Source organism: Lactuca saligna, chromosome 3 (genome assembly GCF_052625555.1).
Source record: "Lactuca saligna cultivar CGN05327 chromosome 3, ASM5262555v1, whole genome shotgun sequence".
Taxonomy (NCBI): Eukaryota; Viridiplantae; Streptophyta; class Magnoliopsida; order Asterales; family Asteraceae; genus Lactuca; species Lactuca saligna.
In genome coordinates, this window is record NC_136419.1 from 46,022,016 (window position 1) to 46,042,931 (window position 20,916).

The 20,916-nt window shown below is 41.4% G+C and overlaps 1 protein-coding gene across 1 annotated transcript; it reads left to right on the forward strand.

Moving 5' to 3' along the window:
* The first annotated feature begins 3,932 nt into the window (after positions 1-3,932).
* Positions 3,933-7,009, forward strand: LOC145036337 (B3 domain-containing protein REM10-like). Its single transcript, XM_078984783.1, has 4 exons — positions 3,933-4,604; positions 4,690-4,960; positions 5,038-5,150; positions 6,022-7,009. Exons 1-4 carry the CDS (start codon positions 4,521-4,523, stop codon positions 6,769-6,771), a joined length of 1,218 nt encoding a protein of 405 aa, XP_078840909.1. The 5' UTR covers positions 3,933-4,520; the 3' UTR covers positions 6,772-7,009.
* The last annotated feature ends 13,907 nt before the right edge of the window (positions 7,010-20,916 follow it).

Consider the following 20,916-nt stretch of genomic DNA (forward strand, 5'->3'; position numbering starts at 1 on the left):
TAATGGTTGCGAGGGAAGAGTGGAGGTTCCTGTGGTGAGGAGTTGAGCATTGTAGTCACAGGTTGAGGGGACCCGAGTTCCATCAGTTGATGTCGTAGGTGTGTACTGTATTCTTTTCCTTCATGCCCTTATTAATTATTTTAATGATTGTGTGTTTATGTATGAGATGTTATGTGGGGTGTATCTAAGTCTCCACGTAGGATTATAGTTTTTCTTCATGATGCGATTCTGCATGCCGAGAGTCGTGTTTAGGGGATGTTTGGGTGAGCCATAGTTGGATTGAGATGTGGGATGCATTGACTATCGTCGGAACAAGTATGAAGTGAGAAAAGATCAGTAGACGATTCAATCATTAGTGGTTTTAGCAAGGATTCAAGAAAATAGTGAGGTGGGCATGTTGGGTTCGAATGTAGGGTTTGTAGGGGTTCTTTGTAGTTCCAAAGCAATAAGGAATGGATCAGATCATGGGTGTGAGAGAGATAATTATCAAGTTCATGCATTCGTATTATGGTCAGTTGCAGGTTCGTAGGGGATTTGCCCTAAGTGCAAGTAGGTCGCGGAATCAGTTGGGTACCCACTTTGATAATTGTGATTTTGTTCTCCGTCATCTGATAAGTCGTCGAGGAATTGTAGGAGACTCAGTGGAAAGTGCTTGGTATTATTGAGCTCATTGAGATTTTGGGAAGTATTCATTTAGTTTTGGAATGCATGTGATTGTTAGGATTGGCGAGTAATGAAATGCTAGTTCTTGTAAGTTCAGGTTGTTGACAATGTGAACTGTAAGGATGAGAAATGGATTGGAAACCCATAAAACCTTTTGAATTGGAAGAGAAGAGTCGAAACCAAGTGAGGGAGAATCGTTTGGTCTAAGGGATTGAACAATAATAAATGTCTGGGTTTCATTGCACATCAGTAGTGATGAATGGTGGGTATGTGGATGGATCATCCGTGTAATTTACTCTTGATTCTATCTGGGTTATTGTCGCCAGGTTGACCAAGAGTTCCCATTTCACCCCAATTATGGATAGTTCATCTGTTGATAAGTTAGCCGAGATCCATATTAAGGAGGTGGTTGCACGACATGGGGTTCTTGTTTCTGTTATATCAGATCGTGATGTATGTTTTACTTCCAAGTTAGGGATTTTGTGCTTCTGAAGGTGTCACCATGGAAGGGTGTCATTCAGTTAGGGAAGCAGGGCAAGTTGGGGCCCAGATACATCAGTCCTTTTAGGATTATTGTTGGGTGGGCAAGGTTGTTTATCGATTGGAGCTACCTACAAAGCTTAGCTAGATCCACAATACATTTCACGTCTCTCAGTTGCAGAAATGTTTAGCCGATGATCCTGGAGTGGTCCCATTGGATGACATTCAGGTTGATGAATACATGAACTATGTTGGGATACCGGTTGTGATTCTTGACAGGAAAGTGAAGGCACTACACAAAAAGGTGGTGCGTTTGGTGATGGTGCAGTGGCAACACCATAATGGATCCCAATGGACTTGGTAACCCAAGGAGGAGATGCAAGAGCATTACCCTGAGTTATTTACAACAATGGATTTCGAGGACGAAGCCTGATCCAAGTGGGGGAGATTTGTAACACCAGGTTTCTCAGGAAGAAGAAGAAGTCTCTAGTGCAAGGATCCATCTAGAAACTCTGCTCTACCTTTGAGATCATTTTCTGGAAATTTTTATGACTTCAAAACGTAAGCTTTATTGTTTATTTCCTATAAATCTAGTAATGTTGGCATATTTTGTTCCATAATTGAAGTTTGGATAAGTGGGTGAGATAAATTTAGCAACTTTATGATTCATCAAGGTCCTTTGAGTGTTATATCTTATGGATATAGGAGTTGTAGGTGTTATATGAGATTTAGGTCATTTCTCCCTTTTTGACCTAGTTTGAATGGAGGACATGCATGGGTCATGCATATCTATAAAGATTGTATTTTTATGAACCTTTAGGGTTCCAAATATGGGTAGGTGCTCCATATCTAAAATGTTATGATGTTTTGAGTTCATTTATGGGATTGTGACCCTATTTCTCCTATTTTTGACCTTGATGAATGGATGACATGCATGTCCACAAAGCAAGGACTTTTATGGTGCTTTGGAGTGTAAGGAAGCTTTTATGGAAATCATGATTTGGGAACTTAATGGATTAAGGGCTTAATCCATCTTTTTTTTTTGTGTAGTTGCCACAACGTGGTGACATGCTTGCCATAACGTGGTGGCTGGAAAAGTCATAATTGTTTTGTCGTGGAGCAGCCATGACACGGCCAGAAGTTAGCCACGACGTGGTGACCTTTCGAGTTGATTTTGACCATTGACTTTGATCTGGTTGACTTTTGGTAAAATTGGTAGTTTGGTTAGTAGACTAATGGGTTGGCTTTATATGGTTCTTTAGGTGGTGTGTAGCACCAACCTTTCGACTACACGAGTTATAGTCTGTTCGACTTCGAGTGTGAGGTGAGTCTTCTCACTATACTATATAGGATGTTAGTCTGTCTTTTGTGACTCTTGCATGTATGTTGGGTGAGACCCGTTATATATGTGGGTGGGGCTCGTTATATGAATTGGGCGGGATCCGTTTTTCCGTTTCGATAGGGCGCATTAGGTATGCTGGGCGAGGCCTGTTATGCATATTGGGTGGGGCATGTGATGGTTATGTGGTATTTTGAGAAACCCATTACGTTTTGTGCTACAGTTTTATGTTTTAACGTTTTAGGTACTTCTGGTTCCAAATGGAATGGTCCGACTTGATCGCACTGCATCTTTTGGAGTCCTATTTCCGCATTATATATTTATGATTTTACTTTGATGTTGGAGAACACATTACACTATGATTGTATTTTGAACAAGTGTTTGAATAGTTTTGGTGATTGAAAAACGAAGTTTTTACTCAATATTTTAGGATGCTACATGTGGTTTAGAAGCTAAATTTGTACAAGTAAATGAAGACCCTACAAGGTCGATCCAGGAGATGCTTAGTGAGTTTGAAGCACTAAATCGATCTTATAGTGACCTTTATTTAATTGTGGTACAAATCAAGTTTCTAAATCTCAATAAGATATCCTGAAATGGTGACTATGTCCTTTTTATTGACTTGTAAGTGAGTGTGCACCATTGGATTGTCATTTATTTACATGTTGTACAAATCGAACTTTTAAACCACAATAATATCTACTAAATCGGCCAGTTGCATGACATTGCAACAAAATTAAAAAGGAAATAACATAATTAAAAAAATAATTTGGATGTCAAAATCAAAATTTTATGGAAATATAATAACTTTATTATAATTTAAAACTTAGTGTCAAAATCGAAATGTTGGTAAATTTAATGACTTTATTGTAATTCGAAAAAAATAATCACAAGAATAACATATCATTTGGTTGATATTACAACAAAATTGTAAATATAATGTCAGACAAAAAAAATATTAATCTAACCTAATAAATAAAAATCAATTTGGCCAAATGTCATGTTCACATTAATTTTACCATATGTTATTTTTTAAAAGTTTTTGATTTTTTTTTCACTTGTCATTTTCTTGTAATTTTTATTTTCTTAAATCTAAAATCCATATTTTTAATGAGATTTATATATGTAAACTAGATCATTCTATTAAATTTCATAATAAACGCTTTACAATCTTTCAAATATCTTACATTATATATTAAATAGCTTACTTTATTTATTATATTCTTTATATTTATATAATTTATTATTTTAAAAAAATATGTAATGTTAATAATTTTATATTAATTTTTTTTTCAAAACATATAATACACGAGTTTCATACCTAATAAATTAATATAAAATCAAAATTTTAGAGTAATATAGTATCTAATTTCCCTAAAATAAAAAAATATTGATAGCGTTATCTTAAACCAAATTCGTATTAGATATAGAATTGAATCGGACATAATCTAAACATATTTTGATGTAAAAGAAAAAAAGGATTCGGTGCTAGGAGTGCAATAATTTTAACTTCATTAAAGTGAAGCCAGGTTTTGTCAATTCAATGGGACTCTTTCGAGATCCACCAACTCAATAAAGGGGTTTGCCATTCGCAGGTCGGTTTTCTTCAACACCACCTCCCACCGGCGTTTCTCACCACCGCTGTCTACCTAATCTAACGTCGTTTCTTCAAGACCTACCATCGGCAGCTACCACCTTAAAAAACCCATCAACGGCGCTTCTTACAGAACCAACAAACCCATCACCGGCGACGATCCAACCCTAATCCCTCCTTACCGGCGACTTCTCTCCGGCAACTTCAGCAGCAAACTTTGATAAGAACTGGGTCTGTTTTTTTTGTAGATTTTAGGTTGTTCGCTGTTCATCTCCACCATTTTGGTCTAGGAAATGTCGGTCGATTCGAATATTTAACCCTGTACAACACAAATCAGCGCGGTTATCTCATCTATCTCTCTCTCTTTCATTACTTGTTCATCAACTAACCCCAAATCCTTCTCAATAAAAAAATCAAAATCGAAGTTTCTTCAATTGACTGAAAATGGATACTGAGAGAAGTAGTGAGCCAAAACAGGGTTCTCCTTCCTTCTTCAAGGTCGTGCGTTACCCTTCTTCCCCACATCTGGTACTCCTCTATCCTTCTCGAGTATAAGTTTATGAATCTGTATATGATATCTGTATTCATGGAAAAAACCGAAATTTGTTTGCAGTCATTGCCAATTGCTTTTGTTAGGAGGTATTTACATAAGATCCCTAAAAACACAATACTCAAGACTGCAACAGGGGAGCATTCATGGAGGTTGAAGATTAAACAGATCGGTGAAGATTACTGTTTTGCCCATGGATGGGAGAAGCTGGCCCAGGATGTCCAGTTGGCTGCCAGGGACATTCTTGTCTTCTGGCTAGTTGATTCCTTCACCTTCCAGGTTTCGTTCTTCGATGAACATGGATGTGAAAAAGATCTGCCATTAACGCACACCAGTTTGGTTTCTCTCTCTTGCTTTACATAAATAAAAGAACATTAAATTGGATTTTGACAGATGGATCGAGATTTTCAGGTGATGATGATGAAGATGATGGCCAACATCATGATGATGATGATGATGTTGCGCCATATGAGGATCTTTACTTTCAAAAGGTCATCTGTGAGAGAAACCACAGATATTATATGGTAAAATCTTGTATCTCCAAATGACAAAACAATGTTAATTGACTTTTTTCACTTGCATAGAAATATCCTTAAAAGAACACCATAATCGGCAAAAGGGTAGCTTTGTATTTTCTCAAAAATTATATTATTTTCGGTTGATTTGATAGTAAGAAAACTTGCATTCGTTTTGAAAGAGAAAGCTTAATATTAAGTAAATAAATTAATATTTTTTTTTGAACGGCCTTAATATATATTAAAATTTATACTATGGGCCTATGGGTTATGTAGAAAAATAGTAGTTTAAATTTATATATAGATGGATGATACTAATTAATTAATCATAATAAAATTATAATCTTGAATTAATTAAAAGGATTGATTGATTCGTTTTTTGAAGTTTGTTAATGTTAATAGGAAGTGATTATTTATTTATTAAAGTTTATAAATTGTCGAAGAAATAATGAATGATTTTATTAAAATTTAAAAGCCTGTAAATAATTGGTAATTAATTTACTTTCTTGATTTTTTTAGTTTTAAAAAAGGTAATTGGTTATTCTTCAAACTTGTATGAGTCGTTGTGAACGTTATGATTTATCCTTGTAGTTCGTAAATTATTTTCTATAAATAATACATATTATTCCTTTAATTTTTCAAAAGTATATATATCCACAAAAATATAAATATATGATCGTATAATAATTTAATATATTAAATAACTTAAAAAATATGATCGTATAATAATTTAATATATTAAATAACTTAAAAAAAATAACACTATGAGTTATACCACATGTCTCGAAAGTTGTACCTTACATCTCGGGAAAAGGCCTAGGTTTCTTGAATCACGTTTTATTGTTGGGTAATTAATTGATTTTTAATTTAAAATTTGTAGGGGTTGCCGAAGAAATTTGTGGATTCTGCGGGGTTGGAAAATAAATCGAGCATAAAGATGAAGGATAAAGAAGGAAAAGAATGGAAAATTGGGTTAAAAATTGAAATATACTCGAATATAAGAGTCTATTTGGCATCGGGGTGGCCGCATTTCCGACAATATCACGATCTGTGCAACGGCGATATGTGTTTATTTAAGTACATCAAGAAAGAAAACGTCTTGATTCTAGTGGAAATGATCAAGAGTAAAAGACCAACAAAACGACAATCTTCCGATGTCAAGGGGTTGAACAGGAAGGTCGGAAGACCGCCGGTTGAGAAACTAGATGGCGGCGGTGGAGGTGGTGGTGGTGGTGTGAAGGTTAAAGTTGAATATGAATCAGGTCCGGAGGCGGAGGTGGTGAAGAGAAAGAGGGGAAGGTCGCCGGTTGAGAGACAGTTAGGTGGTGGTGTGGAGGTTAAGATTGAAGATGGGTTGTGGCCGGAGGTGGGAGTTGTGAAGAAAAAGAGGGGGGCACCACCACTTGGAGAACCTTGTGGTGGTGGTGGTGGCGGCGGTGGAGTGAAGGTTAAGATTGAAGATGAATCATGTCCGGCGGAGTTGGAAGTGGTTATGAGAAACAAGGGAGGGCCGATGCCTGTTAAAGCTCGCGTTGGTGGTGAGGTGAAAGCTCGTGCTGGTGGTGGTGATGTGAAACCTGAGCAAGAGATGGAGAGTTTGTTTAGATGCAAGCAAGTGATTTACTTTTAACCTCAAGCTGGGTTGGTGGCGACGGAGACTGTGATGGTGATGGTGATGGTGGTGGTGGTGGTGGTGGTGGTGGTTGGGGTGTTTGGGATCACTTGTTTGAATTATTATGGTTTGACTGACATCCTTGTTATATAACGAGTGTAAGTGTTTGGATATGAAGTATAAAACACCTATGAATATTAATTGGTTTAAATTTTTTATTAAAATTTAAAGATAAATATATATTTACTTTTTTTAACTGAAACTCACATAAACATAATTTATTTTATACATTGGCTGCCTATTTTTTCGCTTGTTATAGATGCAAGATCCTTTAATTTAATTATACAAAGTGACATTGTTATACGATAAGTGACTTCTAAAAATGTTATGGATCATTGCTTGGGGGGTGCACATTCATACACGCTCGTGGGTCTGTTTTTCTTTCAACTCAACGGACATTTTTTTTTGATGAAAATCCTTGCTAATCCATCTTATTAGCCTGAAAAATGAGGCAAAGAAATCCTTGCTAATCCATCTTATTAGCATGAAAAATGAGGCAAAGAATGTTCTGCAGAGAGGCCAGCAATCTGTCTCTAAGGCTTTGAGGTATAGTTACGAGTGTTTACGAGTGAAAAGGAGGCCACATAGAATTTTTTATCATTCCATGTGGAAATGGTGTTCACTGGTGGGTTGGTGGTGAAAAGACAAAGAAGAGAGAGAAAGAGAGCGACCGATATTGCTGTTTGCTTCTTATTGGTTGTCTTCATTCGTCTTCATAGAGACTTCACGGCCAAGCCACTGGACATAGGGTGGTGTTCACACATCCCTTGGGCTGCCACATAGGTTTTCATGTGTGGTTTGAGGCTCCACACTGGATAACCTAACTTGATCCGTCACTAATATGTTGGAATTAGGTGAGTCCCGTTATAGTTCCGTCACTAATATGTTACACTTTTTTTTTTATCCTAGTCACTAATTAAAGGGAAACAACTCGTCCCCTAAACACGACTCTCGGTATGCAAAATGACATACGAAGATTTTCAAAATAAAATATCCAAACCATCATGAGAAGAATTCTAATTTCTAGGTGGAGACTTACATAAACCACACATAGCGTCTCACACACAAACACATAATCATAAACACGATTAATAAGAGCATGAAGGAAGGAATACAACTCATACCTGCAGTGTCAACTGGTGGAACTCGAATCTCTTCGATTTGTGACTGCAACGCTCAATTCCTCTCCACAGGAACCTCCACTCTGCCCTCGCGACCATCTGAAACCCTCAGAGTGGCTGGAGCAGGTGCCCTCACTGCTCCCATCATCAACTCCGAACAGTCGGCCTTCTTGTGGCCCACTTGGTTGCAGTGAAAACACATCAGAACCGATCCTCGAGGGCAATCCCTGCTGAAATGACTCATCGGTCCGCAACTGAAACATCCCCTCCATGTCTCCTGATAGACTCCCGCACTTGGCACAACGGAAACGGTCCTCCTGGCCTCCCAAACGCGAATCCTGAGTCATGGGCCTCTTCTCCTGGCCTACTGCGATCTGAATCTGCTTTGCATTCCTCTTCCCAATGTGCTCCAAACCAATCTCCCGCTCTTGGGCTTTAGCAAACATATCATGATACCTCTCCTTCTTCATTCATTTTCCCGTTGTATTCTACAGAGCCAATAAAGTGCTTTCCCGAAATAAGGGAGTTCACGCTCTCAACTGCCATGCCGCAATCTCGGCCCGAAAGGCCCCGAGTCGCTCATCTAACAATTCCATAATCCTAGTGCAATACGCGCCCAGATGCTCGTCCAAAATCTACATGATCCCATCCTTGATCATACCAAAAATCACAGGAGCCTGCTCCAAAATACCGCGGGTGATCTCGGACGAGATGAACTCCCCCGTCCACTCATCTATCCGCTCGGTACCAGCCCTTGAGCCTGAACCAAAACTTGAACCTCCTCCACGTGTGCTCATTACGATTATGAAAAACAACCTCACAATGATCAAAACATGCTCAAAGAATCCTCATCCCAGAGGCTTACTAGATTCTTTGTGAGTCTCCTCAAATCGAGTATGGATCCTGTGCTTTTAGTAGTACGGGCCCAATACTACCTTCCACACCTATCCATAATTTCCTCAAGAATCATCCCAAATCCTCCAAGTCACATTCTCAACTGATACTCCAAATACCTGCTAAACAACACAATTAAGCCACTAAAACACTTCTTAGGCTCTACTAGGTTCCTGACCTCACCCTATCATCAATGGCTCAAGAGTTCCCATTAACGTCAGCTAACTACTTCATTAATACAATCACTTGCAACAATGCTTAGATAATCCTTCGAGTAAAGACTCAACCCTACAATGGTTAGACTCAAGTGAGAGCTAAGCAATAGGGCAAACTTTGTTGAAATATCCCCCTCTGACACGTATCACAATATTGTCCGCTTTGGGCTTCCGGCACGAAAACTTCCCACGGGATCACTGCTCTCGCCCGAGCATCCTTAACTGCAGAGTTCTTATGAGATCTGCTGCCCCCATGACTTTAAAACACATTGTGACAAGGAATCTATCCACACCCCTTTATAAGAAAGTGCTTCGTTCTCATTCCAAGCCGATGTGGGAGCAGGTGAAACCCACCTTCACCCCCCATTATAAGGTTCGATGTCCTTGTCGAACACATTGACCCGTGCCATAGCTTTGATACCATTTGTAACATCCCCCTCTGGCACGTATCACAATATTGTCCGCTTTGGGTTCCGACACGAAAACTTCCCAAAGGGTCACCCATCCCTGAATTGCTCTCGCCCGGGAAAATTTAACTGCCGAATTCTGATGGGATCCGGTGCATTAGTGCTGGTATGATCACACCAAAAAATTACGACCCAAAAATTTCATTGTAACATCCCAAAAGTTTCGACCCAAAAATTTCCTTTTTAAGTTTATCAAATCATAATACGAACATCATTGTTTTCAAAACCACGACAACAAATACTTTTAGTTGTACAATCAAGACAATACATAGAAAGTCATCATCAGGGTATAAATCCTAAGATCTTAAATGCGGAAAATCAAAGTGTGATGCGATGTGATCAAGCCGACCCTTTTCCCTATGAGCTGGAGGTACCTGAAACACAAAACTGAACCGGTACGCATAAAGCTTAGTGAGCTTCCCCCACCATACCACATACAACATAACATATTGTCGGGCATATCCGGGTGCCCGACCTACCCTGCTGAGCATATCTGGGTGCGCAACCTACCCTACAAGGCATATATGGGTGCCCGACCTACCCTTATCAGGCATATCTGGGTGCATGACCTACCCTTCGGTCTTATTCCAACCGATTATGGGGTCTATCTCACCTCAACCCACAACCATATAAAAATCATGCATATCTTACATAAACATCAACAATACATATCATCTTAATAATTATCACAAAGACAATCATTAAGCTATATCAATACTAGTGGGCCGACCTTGGTGCCTTCGACCCACATATTCTATGAAGGGAGACTCACCTCAACTATGAATGCCGAATCGTACTCCGCAGATGACTCAGGGCTCCTCTTCCAAAAGCACAACAACTTCCTAATTAGTTATTGGATCCAAATATAACTCCATAGGCCCACTTCTAACACATAAGGCAAAAGTTCCTAATCTTTGACCCAATTGGGCCTCTTCTTCCCAAGGCCCAACTTCCATAATAAAATGTCCAAGCCCAACTGATTAGGCTTTAAGGCGAGTAAGGCCCAATACAATATTCCCAATTCTAGGCCATAGGGTTCTAGTCCATATATGGGTTTGAGGCCCATTAAATCTAAGCCTAACGCTCACACCCCATAAAGATCCCTTGGCCCACTGTACGAGTACGTGCGGCGTACACAACATGTACACCTAGTGTACGTTGTTCTTGACCAGAAGTGGGAAACTGACTCGATACGTGTAGCGTACCAGGGGTACACCCAACATTCCTGCCAGCCACCCAAGAATCCTTTTTTTGACTTAGCCCATTAAGTCTTAACGTTGAGAACATAGATCTAGGCTCCTAACAGCATCCTAAACCATAAAGTTATGAACTTTATGGTTTTGCAAGCATGGATGGGGATTAAGACATACATTAAGTCCATAAGCTCACTTAGTGGCCAACTAGCACTTGCATGGTTGGGGCTAAACCATCAAGATCTAATTTGTATGGTTCTAAACACCTCCAAGAGCCAAAAGGACAACTCATTTGGACATAATCTTCTAAAACTCAAAGGACCTCAAGTATGGAACCAAAATGTGACATAAAACACCCCAAAACTAGATCTAAGCATGCAATGATAAAGTTTAAAACTTTACACCTCAAATGGGTCGAAAATGATGCCAAACTTCTAGATCTACAAGTTCTCTTCAAGTCCTTGATTCTTCTTCAAAACTACCAAAATAACACCAAAGTGATCAAAGTGAGCTCATGATACATGTAAGGGGGTTAGGGTTCGATTTGGACACTATGGGGACAATGGAGGCTGAGAGGATAAGGGTTTGGAGGGATATAAGATGCTTAAATAGGGTGAAAACCCTAAAATTTAGGGTTTGCATATGACCAATCTACACCCAGAGTACACATGGGGACTTCCCGCTTCGCGCCTCACTTGCGCACGCCTTACATGCACCTTGTACACCCAGCATATGCCCCAACCCACCATATTCAAATATAAGCATCAATATAACTTGAACAAGGAGCAACATAATTATCTGATAATCCCAGGCATTACATATCTCTTCCACTTGAATTAGACTTCGTCCTCGAAGTCTTCTGCTGTTGGAAATAGCTCCGGGTAGTGTTTCCTCATCTCATCCTCTGACTCCCACATCCATTTCGAGCCCTTACTGTGTCGCCATTGTACTTTCACCAACTCTACCCTCTTGTTCCTCAGATCTTTTGTCTTCCTGTCGAGAATGGCTACTGGCCTCTTGATGTAGTTCAGACAGTCATCCACTTGAATGTCCTCCAAAGGAACCATAGTGGAGTCATCGGTTATGCTCTTCTGCAGCTGCGAAACATGAAAATTGTTGTGGATGTGCTTGAGCTCCTCTGGAAGATCCAGTCGATATGCCACCTTACCCACCCGGGCTATACATGAATTAAGGGTCTAATATACATGTGGCCCAACTTTCCCCGCTTCCTGAAGTGAATGACACCTTTCCAAGGTGACACCTTCAGGAGAACCATATCCTGACCTGAAACTCAAGGTCCGATCGGCTCCTGTCGGCGTAGCTATTCTTCCGTCTCTGAGCCGTCTGGAGTATACTATGGACCTGCTGGATCATCTCAATCGTCTTGAGCACCGCCTTGGTACTTCCCATGACCTGTTGACCGACCTCACCTGAACATATCGGGGTTCTGCAGTTCCTCCCATAAAGCATCTCAAAGGGAGGTCGGTCGACACTGACGTGGTAGCTATTATTATAGAAAACTCTACCAAAGGAAGGTAGGTATCCCAGCTAACATCGAAGTCTAGAACGCACGCCCGCAACATATCCTCCAATGTTTTAATGGTCCGCTCGCTCTGACCATCTGTCTGCGGGTGGAAGGCCGTCCTGAAATGCAGACGAGTACCCAACTTGTCATGAAATGTATCAACCCAAAATCTTGGTAAAAAATTTCATTTTTAATTAAGAAATTCATTCACATTATTTATAAAATTCCAATTACAATTGTTTTCAAAATTCATAACATCAGATAAATTTTCATAAAATCAAAGTGTCCCAAATAAGCACCAGAGAGTGCATGCCGCGCCATCACACCAGACTCTTACCCTTAGATCTTGAAGTACCTGAAACAAGCAACAAACTGTAAGCTAATGCTTAGTGAGTTTCCTAGAGCATACCCCACATAATCCACATAACCATATAATCCATATCAATAACATAAACTATGCATATAAACATATAAGGATGTTGTGGAAACCCTCCAGGGTCTTAATCTAGGTGCCCTGGAAACCCTCCAGGATCTTAGTTCATTGCCTCAAGAACCCCCCGAGGTCTTAACTAAGGATGTCATGGAAACCCTCCAAGGTCTTACACCCTAGTGCCTCGGGAACTCCCTGAGGTCTTTACTTAGGATGCCATGGAAACCCTCCAAGATCTTACACCCAAGTGCCACGGGAACCCCCGAGGCCTTTCATGCAATTACCACAAATACAACTAGCATACGACATAGCAAATAATCAACTAGCACATCACATAACAATAATGGGCTGTCCTTAGTGCATTCGACCCATTGGTATGGTGAGGAGACTCACCTCTCAAGAAATGCTGAACTGATAAGATCCAATCCCAACTCACACTCCGAACTCAACCATCTACAACCAACCTGTAATCACTTCCACAAAACCCCGAATTAACAAAGATACCCTTACAGTCAAACTTGGTCAACCCTGGTTCAAGTCAAAGTCAAATAGTCAAGGTCAGCATTCCATGTTTGACCCAACTTGTCGAGTGCATCTGGCAACTCGTCGAGTTCCTTCATTGTTCAGAAAGTCGGGACAACCCTACCCTATCATCCACGACACGCAGATAGCATATAACTCAATTATAGGCAGGTAATATAATATTCTAACAATTATACTTAGTAACATCGATGCAGTACCATAACCATAAAATCATGAATAAAAGTTAACAGGGGAACAGAAGATACACACCTGCAACGTCCGGTGTTGCTCGTGTCTCCACGGTAGACAAATGAAAAGCCCTGCCTCCCACCGTAGGTGCCTCTGCGTGGCCCTAACGGCCGTCGGTGATCCTCAAAGTCGTAGGGGCGGGTACTATCACCTATCCTGCCGAAAGCAAACTCGGGGACTAGGCCTTCTTGTGGCCCCGCTGACTGCAATGAAAACATATTAGGTCTGTGACCCCCTGAGTGGTGGTAGTAGTACAATCTCTGCTAAAATGACCAATCCGGCCGCACTTGAAGCAGCCAGAATTACCACCACTACCACTCCTACACGCACCGCCGTGCGTCCTTCCACACTTCCCGCATTGGATGCGACTCTAATAATCCCTCGATCTTGAATCTGACCCCTTGGGCCTTTTGCCCGAGCCTGTGGCTACCTGAATCTCATCCAACTTCCTTTTCCTGATCTGCACCAGATCAATCTCCCTTTCTCTGGCCTGAGCAATCATGTCCTCCAACGTCTTGCAGCTGGACCTACTCACAAACTCCCTGATGTCACTCCTCAACATCTCATGATATCAGGCCTTCTTCATCTCCACATCCGCAACATACTGTGGAACAAGAAGAGCCCTCTCTCTGAACTTGGAGGTGATCTCCGCCACAGTCTCAGTCGTCTGTTGAAGATCCTAGAACTCTCGTGCCAACTGCAGCACCTCAATAATTGGTTCAAACGCAGCTCTGAACCTGGCCGAGAAATCAATCCATGTCATCGCGTCCAACACAACATCATCACCAATGGCATGTCCAATCTCCTCCCACCAATCTCGTGCTCTGTCCTTCAGAAGACAGGAGGCAAGTCGGACCTTGTCCCCCTCAGGACACCGACTCGTACGAAAAGCGTTGGCAACATCGGCCAACCATATGTTGCTAGCAATGGATTCCCTAGCCCCATGATAATCTAGAGCTCCATAGGCTCTGAACTCCCGGAATGTCAAGGTACACGCTCCCATCAAAGCCATCATCTCTGCGCGAAAGGCTTTCAACTTCTCATCCAAAATCTCTACTATACCCTTCTTGACTGTGCCAAAAATCATAGGAGTCTGGTCCAAGATATTACGTGTGATCTCAGCTGATACAAACTCTCTCATCCGTTCCTCGAGCTGCTCGGTCCCTGAACCCGAGCCTGCTCCCTCTCCGGCGCCTGATCCGCCCACTGGCCTCTCGCGCAATGTCACCATGTTGCAAATATATCACAATAACTATCAAAATACACATCGCTGTTGCGGGATCACACATACACGCACTACAAGTTTCTCGATTTCATCTCGAACCTTCTTGAATCAAGTGCAGATCCTCTGCTTTCAATAGTATGGGCCCCTACTACCTTCCCCATATATCCATACTTTCCTCAAGAATTGCTTCGACTACACCAAGTCCCTTTCACTACTACTAACATTGCTCCCATCACTACTCTCATCCTAGGCTTACCCTAGGGAAATCTCCGACCCAACCAGTCCTCAGCTGCTGAAGGTCTCCTCGTGATGCCAATTAGCCATCACCTGAATACCATCACATGTAACGAGGATCGGATAATCCTTCGAGTAAGGGACTCATCCCTACAATGAGAGCTGCATAATAGGGTCAAATCCAATACTCTAAGATTATTCAACCCTGATTACATGTGACTTAACGTATTCACCTAACAACTAACTCCCATCACTCAGAATCCCACAAAGCACAGAGCAAGCAACATTCAGACAAAGGAAAATCTAATCATAACATAATCAAGCAATCATATTCACATATCAAGAATATGTACTAGCTTACGACATAAGCTCATATACTCAGGCATAACCTAAACATGCTATCCTACTACTATCTAACCAATACTATCATGCAACTCAAAAGTACATATAACAGGCACATAAGGCATCCTCTCTAGATCCTTAGTCCTAATCTAACATGTTGTTCTACTAACTGATAATCATAACATAACTTATACGGGTATTTTGGGAGAACTTACTTGAGCTCGACTGATTGCATGCACCACACCCTTTTATCTTTTCAAAGTTTCTTTCTTTCTAAAATTCCTTTCGCTTTTTCTAAACCTCTTTTTCTTTTCTCAAAAAAAAAAAAAAAATTCATCTTTACGAAAATTGATTTTCTTTTGAACATTTCCATACCAATTCCTCATTTTGAGTCCAGACACACCCGAAAGTATGTCTGAATCCCTCAAACCAAGGATCTGATACCAACTTGTAACCACCCAAAAATCACAATTAAAAATTTCCTTTAAAACATTACTAAAACCATATTTATAAAACCATAACATAAGTTATATCATAAATTCAGAGTATTAATTCAAAACATGTTCTTATTATCAGAGTAAACATCCCAGACTGACTAACTATGGTATGTGCCATGCGATCACCCCGAGCTCTTCCCTCCGCCATTGGAAGTACCTGAAACCAAAACTGCAAACTATAAGCACCAAGCTTAGTGAGTTTCCCCAACCTAACACATACCATACACATAACTGCATACTGCAAATACCGGGCCTCGCCCACTACCTCGGGCCTTGCCCGCTACAACAGGCCCCACCTGGCTTTGAGCCCCACTTGGTGTACATATCTGTTTCTATTAGGCCCCACCTGTCTTTGCGCCCTACCCGCTAAACGTATACAAACATATAACATGTAGCACCTAGTTCCTGGTACGTAAAATTTATCTTAGTGTTTTTAATTTTTAGCCTTGGACTCGGCGAGTTGTAGGTCCGATTCACCGAGTAGAGACGGGATCTGGAGCATGTTTAAATTGGCGACTCAGCGAGTCCATATTCCAGACTCGGCGAGTCCCCGCTGTCTGATGAAACCCTAATTTCAAGGGTTTGCCCCCTATTTAAGCTAGCTTGTGCAACCCAAGCTCGCCCCATCTCACCCTTAGAGCGCCCTACATCAACCCTAACTCGTTTCTTGTGGGATTGAAGTGATTAGAGTGATTCCTTGAAGTTTTTGGAAGATGAAGGAGAGTGGATCAAGAAGAGGAGAAGGAGACCAGATATCTTGGTGCTATTTCAGAGTTCTCTGAGGTATATCTCTACTCCATTCTGTTTGTATGCTTAAAACCCCATTAGAACACCTTTTGAGCTCTTCTTGAACTTTTTCCAAGCTTGTGCATGAAGTAGATTTCGTAATAGGTTGATTATCCGCTAGATCTAGTCATGTTTGAGCTCCAAAAGCTCAGATCTATAACCTTTATGGGAGTAAATTACTTGAATGTCCTAGATCTACCTTCTTAGTTCTTATTTCGCCTTTAATCCCCATTTTATGCATTTCTACACGTAAAGTTGGAAACTTTATGTGAAAATCCTGCCCTAAGAACCCAGATCTGTAGATGGCATGAATTGGATTCGAACAAGATCGAGTGTATAGTATTTGCATGTGGCAGACTCGGCGAGTCTCTCATCGAACTCGGCGAGTCGGGTCGCGAGTCCCCGAGTTTCCCCCCTTTTTCGTTTATGCCGAGTAGAGTAGTGAGTATTGGGTGAACTCGGTGAGTTGGAAGCCGAACTCACCCGGGAAGGAACTCGGCGAGTCAATGCCCTGACTCGGCGAGTTCAAGGCAACCTTCTTAGATCAAGAACAGACTCGACGAGTTGTTCATACAACTCGGCGAGTCACAACATAAAGTGTTCATCGGATGAGGATGAACTCGACGAGTTGTTCATACAACTCGGCGAGTAGGATGAAGGACTCGGACATCAGTTTAGAAGGCGAACTCGTCGAGTCAATGCATAGCTCGACGAGTAAAGACGAGATTAAGGACACTTTGACTTTTGACTTGATCAGGGGTAAAAGGGTTATGTTATCCAAGGGGCAATTAGCGGTGTTTGATTGAGTATTTTGTGGGAATTATAGCCGGAGGATTTTCGGAGTAGCAACAGCAGCAGACAATCAATTCCCACACCGATCAGCAGCTACTTTGAGGTGAGTTACCTTCCAGTAGCGGTGGGTCTTCGACCATAATGCCGACCCACCAGTAAGAGTCGTATGATGGATGATTGTCTCTGTGATATTCATCTAAGGTTGTTATTACCTGTGATATGTTTATGTGCTAGTATGATATGCTGCTATGTGCTAGTGACAGTAGGGGGAGATAGTCCCCAGATTACCGATCGATAGGGCCGAAGGGGCGGTCATGCCCAGCCATGCTAGATAGATTATGAGATATCTGTGTTATGTGGTAGTAGTAGGGGTGAAATAGTCCCTAGTATACGATCGAGAGGACCGAAGGGGAAACCAACACCCAGATATGCTAGTCAGTATCCGGTCGAGAGGACCGAAGGGGAAGCAAGCTCCCAGTTATACTAGACAGTATCCGGTCGAGAGGACCGAAGGGGTAGGTCGGGCACCCAGATATGCCTGATGATATATGCATGTTATGTGATTGTATGGTATGTGGTACGTTGGGGGAACTCACTAAGCTTCGTGCTTACAGTTTTCAGTTTTGGTTTCAGGTACCTCTTCTTCGAAGGGGAAGGAGCTGGCGCGGTAGCGGTACATCACACACCTGCTTGTATTCCGCATTATGATATCTTCCTGGGAAATTGTACACTGACACTTTTATAATTATGATAATGTTTTTCCGACGTGCAACATCTTTTGTGAAATAAAATGATTTTTGAATGATTTAGTCTTAAATGTTTTACTAAGTACACGTTTTAAAACTGAAAATTTTGGCTCGTATTTTTGGGACGTTAAATAACATATCGCATAAGGCATAAACCATAACTACTCTACTCCATTCCTATACTAAGGCCTCGCCTGTCTTGGGCCCCGCCCCTTTCCTGCTACTGATGAGTCATGGAACCCTGTCCACACTCTTACTGATAGTGAGATATGGGCCCAACCCACACTCACTCCTTTCCTAACCTGGGCCTCTCCCTTGCTCAGATATTGATGAGATATTGAACCCCACCCATACTTTGTTAATGGTGAGATACGGGACCTTGCCCACACTCACCCTCCCCCCAACCAGGCACATACAAATGTCACATAGACAACAAGTATACTCTATCATGCAAACCATTCCTTGGGCACCCGCCCGACGTTGGACCTTGGTCCTGAATATCATACTAGCAAAGAGTGCCTAGGGCTAACCCCCGGGTCTTCCTACTCATAACTACATCTACCGGCATTGTGGCCGTAGACCCATTCACACAAAGGGAAACTCACCTGCACTGCTGAACTCTGTTAATAACCCTTTGGCTGCTATCCGACAACTCCCCGAACTGTTGCTCCTCCAGCTCCCCGAGCTACCAATACCAATAACAAAACTTAGTCTAACTGTTCTCCAGAAGTCAACTAGGTCAACTCTGGTCAAGGTCCTTCTCAAGGTCAAAGTCAACGGTTATAGTTAACTTCCAGTTGACTCGACTCGCCGAGTTGTTCTACCAACTCGTCGAGTCCATGCTCCTCACATCCCAAAACAACCTCGACTCTACTCATCGAGTCTAGTAACAACTCGACGGGTTCTCCTTCAACTAAACATTCGGGACCATCTTAATCGACTCGCTGTCGTCGAGTCCATCTTCATAAGCTAAGGAGATTGCCTTGGACTCGCCGAGTTCCTCCTTGAACTCGTCGAGTACCTTGATCTTCATGTCCAATACAGATACAACCTGGTTGAGTCCTCTAATCCCAATCACTGATCCGGCTCATAAATAGAAGACTCCGGGTTTGCGACCTGACTTGTCGAGTCCATGAACTGACTCGCCGAGTCCATCTTATGACATCTTTATTTTGCCAATTCCAGTCCATACCAACACCTCCAACTCATAATTCTAGACTCCTTATGCTAGCATTGCACGTAAAGTTGCTAACTTTACGTGCATGCAAGGTGTTATTAGGCAAGAACACTTATTCCAAGCTACAAGGAAGGCCAAGGTCATGAAATGGGACCTTAGCTGGATAAAGCCAACAACTTTGAGCTTCTAAAGCTTAAGAGTGTCTAGATCTGTGTCCAATCCATCCTCAAAGGCTTAATACTCGAATTGATCTTGGAAATGGTCCAAATGCGACCAAATCTATGCTAGAAAGGGGATCTAGATGATTAACAATCAAGGTACAAGATTTTTACCTCTAAATAGTCCGAAATGCTACCCTAACTCTGGATCTATAGCTTATTCTTGCAGCACCAAGGTCCTTCCTCATTCTCCAAGCTTTAACTCACTCTCAAGGCAAGAACTAGCTCAATCAATGAAGTTGGGTGGCTAGGGTTTTGGGTTCTGGACGAGAAAGGTTGTAAATGAACCCTAGGGAAGAGAATAAGGCGCTTAAATAGGGTACCAAGTCCCCGAATTAGGGCTTCCTAACCCATAACAGACTCGCCGAGTCGACTCTCCGACTCGTCGAGTCAGTCACTTAGCCTTGCACACAGATCCTGCTCCCACTCGTTGAGTCCAAGAAAGAACTAGACGAGTTGACCCCTTTTGAATTAGGGTTTCCTTTCCTTTCTTGGTCCTTCTGATTCTGGGTGTTACATGGAGCCTGCTACTAACTTGCATAAGCAACTCAGTGGTCTTGAGCACCACCTCAGTACTCCCCATAACCCGCTGATCGACCTCACCCCAACAAATCGTGGTCCTGCATTTTCTCCAGTAGAGCATCTCGAAAGTAGGTCGATCAATGCTGGCGTGATAACTGTTGTTATACGAAAATTTTGCTAACGGAAGATACGTATCTCAATTCCCACCAAAATCCAACATGCACTCACGCAACATGTCATCAAGGGTCTGGATAGTCCGCTCACTCTGACCATCGGTATGCGGATGAAATGTTGTACTAAAATGGAGACGAGTGCCCAACTAGTCATGAAACTGCTTCTAAAATCTGGAAGTAAACGAATATTCTTGTCAGAAACCACCGATACCGGCACCCCATCTAAACAAGTTATTCGGATTTTAAAATGAGGGTTTCGTTTTAGATTGGCGATTTTGAATTTCCGACTATGATAATTGTACCAAGATACTAATGATAAGATAGAAAGTAGAAATAACTTATCTTGGAATACAATATTCTCTTCTACATCCGATTCCGAGTTGTTTCGTTTTGTTCAAAATGTAATTCCATGATATGATGAGTACTGTTTTTTGATTTTATCTAAATGACCACATAAAAAGATAATTTCAGATTAAATGGTTAGATTTTTAAGTACAAAATTCTTGATTATTGTGAATGGGTAATCTAAAAGAACACGTAAAAGAACACGTGGTTAATTAGATTTGTGAATGTGTCTATTTTTCAAGAGCTATGTACATAATATAATTGCGTCCTTGATTTTTTCCGCTTTCTGTAATATGCGTGTGGGACCTTGTACAATTTTGTGGCCATCATACAGTCGACATGGTTGGAAAGGTCTTGAATGATTGGCATGCATCCAAAAGTTGCTAGATATTTTTTAAATGGTTATTCTTTTATACAAAAACCATATATA